Genomic DNA, 10,196 nt, shown 5'->3' on the forward strand with positions numbered 1-10,196 from the left:
GGGAAGTGACAACACACACAAAAAAACTATGAACCTCAGCGAGGCTAAAGGAGAAAATCGCTTCGAATTGTATTTTTATTTTATTTTATTTTAATAATAATCTATTTCAACGTGTTTAGTCTAAATACATTGAAAATAAAATGCTTTTAAAAATAAAATAAAGATCAAGAGTGAGTTCAAAACAAAACGTCATAATCGTTTACAGGGTCAAAGGTCAGCTAGGAAGTGTAGGGGAAGTGACAAAACAGCTGAGCTGAAGGAGAAAATCGCGTCGAAAATGTTGTTGGCCAAATATGTATTTTTGAAACATTTTAACAATAATCTATTTCGACGTATTTAGTCTGAATATATTGAAAATTCCCCCGCACACTTGTTAAAAAAATAAAATAATAATCACGACCGAGTCCAAAACAAAACGTCATAACCGTTCACGGGGTCAAAGTTCAACCAATCAGACACACGGAAATTCACACTGCGGCCGACCCTTGTCGGCATCGTTTCTAAAAAATGAGTCTTTTAACACCACCGCGTTATTTCTAACGTCAATTGAGCGATCTTTATATGTGTGTTTTATATTATTTTTGTGCCATGGTTGACCGTTGCTCGTGATAAGAAAGAAGGGAGTGTTTTGGTGGAGGTGGATGATTTTATTATAGAGGAGATTTGTCCCGGCCAAGTCCCAGGTGCGTGTCTGTGTTGATGTCCCGCATGGGTGTTAGGTGTGAATGTGAACCATGGTGATGCACCCCTCTCTGGAGGCCGGGGTCACAGGCAGCAATGCCCGCCGAGGGGATCGGAGGACAACACGCACGAATGGCAACTGTTTTAGCTGTGCACTTCTGGCCTGACCCGTAGAGACTCGGGGCTCATAGCTGTACTAAGCTGCAGAGCAGGCCCTTGTCTAAAACCCTCACTCTCGGAGGCGTAGATTGGACCGTATTAGGCCGGGTTAGTTTGTCAAGGTAATGTTAATGTTTGGAGAGGTTGCATGTTGTGTATGTATGTAATATTGATAATTGAGGGTGCCTGTGTGTCCTCGAGTTATAACACTTCTTTTTGGAGCTGGTTCACAGTAGTCATGATCTGTCTGTCTCTGTGTCTCTGTCTCTCTCCCTGTCTGTCAATGTCTCTCTCTCCCCCCCCCTCTCTCTCTCTCTCTCCCCCCCCCTCTCTCTCTCTCTCTCCCCCCCCCTCTCTCTCTCTCTCTCCCCCCCCTCTCTCTCTCTCCCCCCCCCTCTCTTTCCCCCCCACCCCCTCTCTTCCCCCCCCCCCTCTCTTTCCCTTTCCCCCTCCTCTCTTTCCTCCTCCCCTCTCTCTCTCCCTCTCTCCCCCCCCCCCTCTCTCTCTCTCTCTCTCTCTCTCTCTCAGATGAGCTCCGTACGGGGGAGAACAGTGACGTGGAGGCCACAGCCCTGGCAGGATGGGGACAGCGGGGGCGGGGAGCCCCTCTCTGACAGCGATTCAGAGGAGGAGGACTTCCCAGATGACAGCACCACCCCGCTGGGGGACTACATCACACACGGTGAGATGCCGGATAGTGAGTTGGACTGGTGGTCGGTCGGAAGGTTGTGAGTTAAAATCCCGCCTGAAACAGAATAGAATAGAATAGAATAGACTTTATTGTCCTTGTACAGTTGCCTATACAATGAAATTGTAGTGGTTCTTCTGAAGGTGCAAAAACAGAAAGACATATTCACAAACATATACACATATAACATATCACAAATATTACACACTAGACAAATTAAAAAAGCGAAAATGCTATAAAACAAGCTAAGAGACAATGAGGTCCGTGGTGTCAAGTGCAAATAAAGACAACAATCTTAAGAAAATAAAAACAACTATAAAAGCAAGCTAAAAGACATGAGGTCAGTGGCGTTATAATAATACTGTAAAAATATATAAATGTTAGATAGAAAACCGTTTTCTTCGATTGAAAACAAGAATAATTTGAGAATGGTAGAAGGAAGGTACAGCAGACAAAGAGGATGAGAAGTTGGAAAAGAGGGAGGGATGAAAGGTTAAAGGTCATCACCAGGAAAGCCAGTTTTTCTCCATTTCTTCTCAGCTGAATGTGAAATGTCGCTGCCTGTTTATAAGATTACAGAGACTCAGACAGCGACAAGGAATGGAGAGAGATGGTCGACGGAGCTGCCCTGAAGTTAGTGGACAAAAACAGTTTTTTTTGCTGAGGATACAAAGTGATAGAACTGCTTCTAATGAAGCTATGTACACCACTAAAGGTAGGGTCTAAAGGTCGGGTATAAAGGTTTTTTATTTTTTTATTTAACCTTTATTTATACAGGTAAGAAACACATTGAGCCCCAAGGGCTCATTTTGAAGTGTGACCTGTTCAGGCATACAACATCCACCACAAACAAATACAATACAAAAACCTGGCCTACATAGTCTAAGAACTAAACTAAAAACTACATTGTCTAAAACTAAAACTAGTCTAAAATAGTCTAAGATAAACTAAACTTTCCGTCAGTATAGACTAAAACTAAACTAAAACTACACAGTCTAAAACAAAAACTAGTCTAAAACAGTCTTAAGATAATCTAAAACTAAGCTAAAACTACAAAAACCTAAAACTAGACAGTTAAAGATCTAGGTAGGGTCCAAAGGTAGGGTTTGGGGGTTTGGGGAGGGTAAGGTTAAGCTGGTCCTATATCAGTGTATGTGGGCAACTTCACCCTGTAGCATAAGGTGGAGGGGAATGTCCAATGTCTCTGTCTCCCTACCCCCTCTCTCTTCCCCTCTCTCTTCCTCTTTCTCTCTCCCTCCCTCTTTCTCCCTCCCTCTTTCTCTCTCCCTCTCCCTCTTTCTCTCTCCCTCCCTCTCTTTCTCTCTCCCTCCCTCCCTGCAACATAATTATGCTTTAAACACGAAGCGTGTAGTGTTAACTAAATGTTATTTATCATATGGTCTCATTCATTGATTACTAGCTATTACTAATTGATCATGGCCATTTAGCACATTTAAAGCTTAAACGTTTTAGGGGCACTTAGGTGGCGTAGCGGGTTAAGCGTTGACCATGTAACCGCAGGGTCCCTGGTTCGATTCCGGCCGGGGACATATCCTGCATGTCATCCCTCCTCTCTCTCTCACCCATCCTTCCTGTCTAAATCTCTACTGTATCTGTCAATAAAATGAAAATATGAGTGGGACTGCCCCACTGAGGAAAAAAAGCTTAAACGTTTTAAAGTTCAAATGTATTTATTTATTTATTGTATTCCAACCTCTATCTGCCTTGACTCAGACTTCCTGTCTCTGACTTCCTGACTCAGACTTCCTGACTCAGACTTCCTGTCTCTGACTTCCTGACTCAGACTTCCTGACTCAGACTTCCTGTCTCTATCTGCCTTGACTTCCTGTCTCTCTTCCTCAGGGTTGAAGCAGCTCCTGGACGCTCAGCAGCTGTGTGACGTGACGCTGCTGGTGGAGGGGAAGAGGCTGATGTGTCACCGGTAGGCTAACGACTACCATGATATACGCACGGCTAAATGGAATGTTGACACATCTTTTCATATTACAGCTAGGGGGTGTATATATAACGTCACTCTGCTTCGCAGAGTGCCTAACCACCCCACTAGCTGTGCCGATATCCACGACATACCACGCCTTCTCGTTCCATAACGCTTAAATCTCTCATATCTTCTAGTACAGGGGTCGGCAACCCGCGGCTCCGGAGCCGCATGCAGCTCTTTTGCCCATCTTCAGTGGCTCCCTGTGGCTTTGACCACAAATGGAAATGACGATTATTTATTTTTTACGTTGCCGCGGTGTCTCTCCTTGAACTACAACTCCCTGCTTACGCTGTAATGTTGTACGAGGGCCAATAGGATTCGGATATGTTGGCACATGACTAGTATTTTGACTGGACCCAACATGAGACTGGATGTGAAAGGTTTTTTTCAAGAGTAGACCTATATCCACAGGGATTGACGAAGTACTGCGGCAGGCAAAGCAAGAAACTATCCACATTGTCTACAACTTTGTGGCTAGATTTATAGACGGACATCGGCGACGCACATCGATGACCGGGAGCTTCCCGATGAGCGCTATTTGCCTACTTTTAAATGCAAAAAGCGGCTTGTCTTTAGCTCAAACCGTTTCCGAATTATGGGGCCGGTTTCACAGACAAGGCTTAAGCCTAATCCTAGACTAAAAAACATCTTCAATGGAGATTTTACATTGAAAGTGTGATTTAGTCCAGGACTAGGCTTAAGCCTTGTCTCTGAAACCGGCCCATGAACTTCTAAAGAAGGTATGATATTTGGAAGCGCCGGCGTTCCTGTGGGTCTGAGAGGGTTTAACTTATAATAGTGAAAAGAGGACGAGGGAGGCTAGTTTTCATTTGGTACTGTAGTCTACAGTCTGTAGATTTGTCTATTTTTTGGCTGACGATCTCTTGGTTTGCTCACTTCCTCCGGATGAAATTACAAACTTATCCATATTTTTTCTCAGGCTAGTATAGCCAGATAAAAGTATCAACCCACCTGTTAAAAGGCACCAGAATACACGAAATTGCATCTACTCTGTTAAAAAAATGTGGGGGGGAACCCCCAGACCCCCTTTACGCTATCCTCGTGTTTCACTTTTGTAAAGCACAATACGTTTGCATTCGGTTGTATGCATATGTGCTAAGGCTTATGTATTTGTAGCCTACTATTTTGATAGTAGGCTAATATATAGACACTTACAGCATGTGGTGCCTTCATTATAAGGCTTATATAAGGCTTTACATTTTTTGCGGCTCCAGACAGATTCGTTTTTTTGTTTTTTGGTCCAATATGGCTCTTTCAACATTTAAGGTTGCCGACCCCTGTTCTAGTAGAACCACTGTGCAGAGCAGACCTCCAACGGTGCACATTATCAGGCAGAAAGGAATGTCACACATATTCTAATAGGCTCATGACTCATCTCTTCTTCTTTTTTTCTGAGTGGGGCAGTCCCACTCATATTTTTCATTTTATTGGACAGATACAGTGAAGACAGACAGGAAAGTAAGGAGAGGAAGGGAGAGAGAGAGAGAGGGCATGTCAGCAGGGCATGGGCCGGATTCTAACCCATGCCGACATGGGCATATGTGTGCACTGTAGACCGTGGTGCTAGACCACTGGACCACCCCAGGCCATGGTGCTAGACCACCCCAGGCCATGGTGCTAGACCACTGGACCACCCCAGGCCATGGTACTGGTGCTAGACCACTGGACCACCCCAGGCCATGGTACTGGTGCTAGACCACTGGACCACCCCAGGCCATGGTGCTAGACCACTGGACCACCCCAGGCCATGGTGCTAGACCACTGGACCACCCCAGGCCATGGTGCTAGACCACTGGACCACCCCAGGCCATGGTGCTAGACCACTGGACCCCCCCAGGCCATGGTGCTAGACCACTGGACCACCCCAGGCCATGGTGCTAGACCACTGGACCACCCCAGGCCATGGTGCTAGACCACTGGACCACCCCAGGCCATGGTGCTAGACCACTGGATCACCCCAGGCCATGGTGCTAGACCACTGGACCACCCCAGGCCATGGTGCTAGACCACTGGACCACCCCAGGCCATGGTGCTAGACCACTGGATCACCCCAGGCCATGGTGCTAGACCACTGGACCACCCCAGGCCATGGTGCTAGACCACTGGACCACCCCAGGCCATGGTGCTAGACCACTGGATCACCCCAGGCCATGGTGCTAGACCACTGGACCACCCCAGGCCATGGTGCTAGACCACTGGACCACCCCAGGCCATGGTGCTAGACCACTGGACCACCCCAGGCCATGGTGCTAGACCACTGGATCACCCCAGGCCATGGTGCTAGACCACTGGACCACCCCAGGCCATGGTGCTAGACCACTGGACCACCCCAGGCCATGGTGCTAGACCACTGGACCACCCCAGGCCATGGTGCTAGACCACTGGATCACCCCAGGCCATGGTGCTAGACCACTGGACCACCCCAGGCCATGGTGCTAGACCACTGGACCACCCCAGGCCATGGTGCTAGACCACTAGATCACCCCAGGCCATGGTGCTAGACCACTGGACCACCCCAGGCCATGGTGCTAGACCACTGGACCACCCCAGGCCATGGTGCTAGACCACTGGACCACCCCAGGCCATGGTGCTAGACCACTGGACCACCCCAGGCCATGGTGCTAGACCACTGGACCACCCCAGGCCATGGTGCTAGACCACTGGACCACCCCAGGCCTCCTCTCATATTTTGTAGTAGAACCACTGTGCAGAGCAGACCTCCAACAGTGCACATTATCAGGCACAAAGGAATGTCACACATATTCCTACTAAAGATAGGCTTGAATACTGTCTCACTTGAATGGATGCGTTGGTGTACTCGATCACTAAAATAGTACATGACATTTTAAAATACCACAATTAGTGGTGTGAACTGACAAAAAACCTGACAAAGATGCAACTGTAAGTATTTGTGTTGTTTGAGGCTGGCAGCCCGGCCCGGCATGTGGTGATTAGGTTTTCTAGCTGTACAAGTCGATATAAAACGGGGTTGTGGGAAATATCTGAACTGCGTTCCAAGCCACGCATTAATCTCTGTTATATAATTGGTTGATGACAACAAGCATTGTGATTGGCCAAGAGCTGTTAGAAGCTGTGATTTAATAACAATAATGTCATGGTTAAATCACATAATCTGATATTTCTATGCCGCAGTAGAGTTGTGTATCAGGTTTATTAGGAACACCAGTACATCTTGTTATTCATTCAGATGGTGTGATGGTGTGGGGAATGTTTTCTTGGCACACTTTGGGCCTGTTAATACCAATCAATCATCGTTTGAATGCCACAGCCTATTTGAATATTGTTGCTGCTTTTCAAAATCACATCAGGATAAGATAGTATGAAGCTATTTTGCAGAGAGTTTTCTCTCTCTCTCACCCATCCTTGTCATATCTCTACTGTCTCTATCCTCCTCTCTCTCTCACCCATCCTTCCTGTCACATCTCTCTCTCTCTTTCACCCACCCTTCCTGTCATATCTCTACTGTCTCTATCCTCCTCTCTCTCTCTCACCCATCCTTCCTTTCACATCTCTACTGTCTCTATCCTCCTCTCTCTCTCTCCCTCCCTCTCACCCATCCTTCCTGTCACATCTCTACTGTCACTATCCTCCTCTCTCTCTCTCTCTCTCTCTCTCTCTCTCTCTCTCTCTCTCTCTCTCTCTCTCTCTCTCTCTCTTTCACCCATCCTTCCTGTCACATCTCTACTGTCTCTATCACAATTTTTAAAATAAGATAAAATAAAAAGCCCCATATCAATCACAATAATGATTTTCCCATCTCCTTTCAGAGTCCTGTTGGCAGCGGTGAGCCCGTACTTCCGGGCCATGTTCACCAGCCCCCTGGTGGAGTCCCGCCTCACTGAGATCCGATTGGAGGAGGTGACCCCGTCCGTCATGGAGACCGTCATCCAGTTCGTCTACACCGGGGAGGCGGGGCTCTGCCTGGACACGGCAGAGGACCTGTTCGTGGCGGCCAATCGGCTTCAAGTGATGCCTCTCCAGGACCGTTGCTCTAGGTAACCGTAGTCATAGTTACTGGGTTGCGTTGGGTTACTGGGTTGCGTAACCTATTGTATATATCAGGATATCTAATATATATATCAGGTGACTCTAATGCTTTGGTCCTCATCGGGACATCGAAGTTCGGTGTTAGCAGGTTCACAAAACAAGCTGTGTTAGTTGACTGATGTGAGCGATGTGTCGTTGATTTTCAACAACGTGTAAATGTCTTCACATTTTTCAAAACAAAAGTCTGATCATTACATCGGATCCCGACATGAGGACCAAAGCATTAGAACGTGTCATGAATTGGAATTTCTCCAAAATACAGTTGGCACTTAGGAAATCATTTAGCTGTTAGAAGACTTATTTACAAAACCCCCCAAAAAAGTGAAGTGAAGAACAGATAATCTAAATCACTTTATTTTCTGAGTGGGGGCAGTCCCACTCATATTTTTCTTTTTATTATGATAGAGATAGTGCAGATATGACAGGAAGGATGGGTGAGAGAGAAAAGGGATGACATGCAGGATATGTCCGTGGCCGGAATCGAACCGGGAACCCTGCGGTTACCCCAACTAAGCACCCCATCTAAATCACTTTCTGTGTGTGTGTCTGTTCCAGGTTCCTGTTTGAACACCTCTCTGTGGACAACTGCCTGGGCATGTACTCCCTGGCCCGCTCCCACCACGACCAGCTGCTCCTCCGGGCCTCCCTGCGCCTGGTGGCCCAACACTTCCCCCGCGTGGCCCGGCAGAAGGACTTCCTCCTGCTGGACCCGGGCACCCTGGGAAGCCTGCTGGGGTCCGACCGCCTGGGCGTGGGCTCGGAGGCGGAGGTCTACGACGCCGCGCGCCGCTGGGCCGAACACCGGCCTCTAGAGCGCTACGCCCACATGCCGGCCCTCCTCCACCACCTCCGCCCGGGCCTGCTGTCCTCGGAGGAGAGCCGGCGTCTCTCCCAGGAGCTGGGCCCCGCGGGGGCGGTGGGCGGGGAGGGTCTCGGGGGTCCGCTGAGGCCCAGGGAGGGGATGTTCGAGAAGAAGATCGTCTGCGTGGACCTGAAGCCCAGAGAGGACGAGTCTCTGACGGAGAGGGACTTCACGGTGGATTGCTTCGACCCGCGCACGGGGAAGTGGGAGAAGCTGGCGGCCCTGGGGTCCCTGCTGTGCCCGGGGTGCACGGCGGTCGGGGGGCGCCTCTTCGTGGCCGGCGGGATCCTCCGGGGGGGGTCGGTGTCGTCGCTGGTGCACGAGTACGACGCCGTGCTGGACCGCTGGCTCGAGCGGCCGTCCATGGCTCAGCCCCGGGCCATGCTGGGGCTGCTGGGGTGCGGGGAGTCCCTCTACGCCCTGGGCGGCTGCAACCGGGCGGCGCTGCTGGACACGTGCGAGACCCTGGACCTGGCCTCGCTGCGCTGGAGCCCCGGACCGCGCTTGCCCTTACCGCTGCGCTCCTTCGCCTGCGCCGCCCTGCGCGGACGCCTCTACCTGCTCGGCGGGACCACGCTGGAGCAGAACCGCGCCGTGGTGCACGCGGGCGTGCTGGTCTACCACACGGCCACCGAGTCCTGGAGCCGCGTGGGGCTGGACTCGGGCGCCACGTGCCTGGCGGGCGGCGTGGCGGTGCGGGGAGGGGTCTGCGCGATCGGGGGCTACATGAGGGACGCCACTAAGTTCATAGACGGGAACTACACGCACCTGGAGCCGTTGGACGCCACCGGGCGGGTGCTGTTCTTCCGGGAGGGGCGGGGCTCCGTGGCGGAGCGGGAGGTGATGGGGGCGGTGGTGGCGGAGAGGGGGGGAGGCGGGGGAGGGGGTGGGGGGGCCGGCGGGGGGGGCAGCGACCGCGCCCCCAGTCCCGTGGTGTTCCCGGGGCTCCCCCGGCGGATCGCGGCCGGGGGGGTGGCCCGGTGGAAGCGGAGGATCTACGTTCTGGGCGGGGAGAACGGCTCGCGGTTCTACGACAGCGTGTACTGCTGGAAGCCCGGCTGGAGGAGCTGGGTGCAGAGGCGGGAGAAACTGCCGGGCGACACGGGGGGGGTCAGCCAGTTTGGATGTACCACTCTTAAGTTCCCCAAAAAGCACATCCTGTCACGACTGAGACTGGCCCGGGAGGACTGTAAACCTGATGACGAATGAGGATGAGGACGCGTAGCCTCGCCTGCTGCGGAACGAACTGAACGACCCGTTAGGATTTGTTTCAAGTTATATAGTTTATCCCGTTATTAAGACAGTACGAGGCAGTAAAAGATTCTTAGTACATTGTTCATTGTTTTTTTCGAAACGATTAGTGGCAATAGTTTGACAGGAGGACAGCAGCAACGACAACAACACATTTAAGGGGTTTTTAAAATGTAAAGCCCCATCGTTACTTGAGACCGCCAGTGGGGATTAGAAGACTTGCATCTGAATGTAACCACGGTATGCCACCACACAACACAATTATGTCCTTTATGACTTTTCTAATATTTGGAGTTAATTACTGTCAACCATTTTTTGTTTGATGTTAAAATTTGATGTTTAAATGGCTGAAGTTAATAAATAAATACATTAAAAAAACTGAGCGGATTGTTTTATTTCAGTTTCTGTGTTAGTAGGGTCATCATCAGAGACTCAAATGAACACCACTGAAAAAGTGAGTTTTT

The 10,196-nt window shown here is 49.9% G+C and overlaps 1 protein-coding gene across 1 annotated transcript; it reads left to right on the forward strand.

Moving 5' to 3' along the window:
* Positions 1–644: 644 nt before the first annotated feature.
* On the forward strand, positions 645–9,992 carry LOC308176005 (kelch repeat and BTB domain-containing protein 8). Its single transcript, XM_080550596.1, has 5 exons — positions 645–962; positions 1,369–1,522; positions 3,392–3,470; positions 7,340–7,567; positions 8,175–9,992. The coding sequence occupies exons 2-5, from the start codon at positions 1,369–1,371 to the stop codon at positions 9,688–9,690; spliced, it is 1,977 nt and encodes a 658-aa protein (XP_080406722.1). The 5' UTR covers positions 645–962; the 3' UTR covers positions 9,691–9,992.
* Positions 9,993–10,196: the final 204 nt, after the last annotated feature.

The sequence above is a fragment of the Nansenia antarctica genome (genome assembly GCF_963989245.1).
Source record: "Nansenia antarctica genome assembly, chromosome: 1".
Taxonomy (NCBI): Eukaryota; Metazoa; Chordata; class Actinopteri; order Argentiniformes; family Microstomatidae; genus Nansenia; species Nansenia antarctica.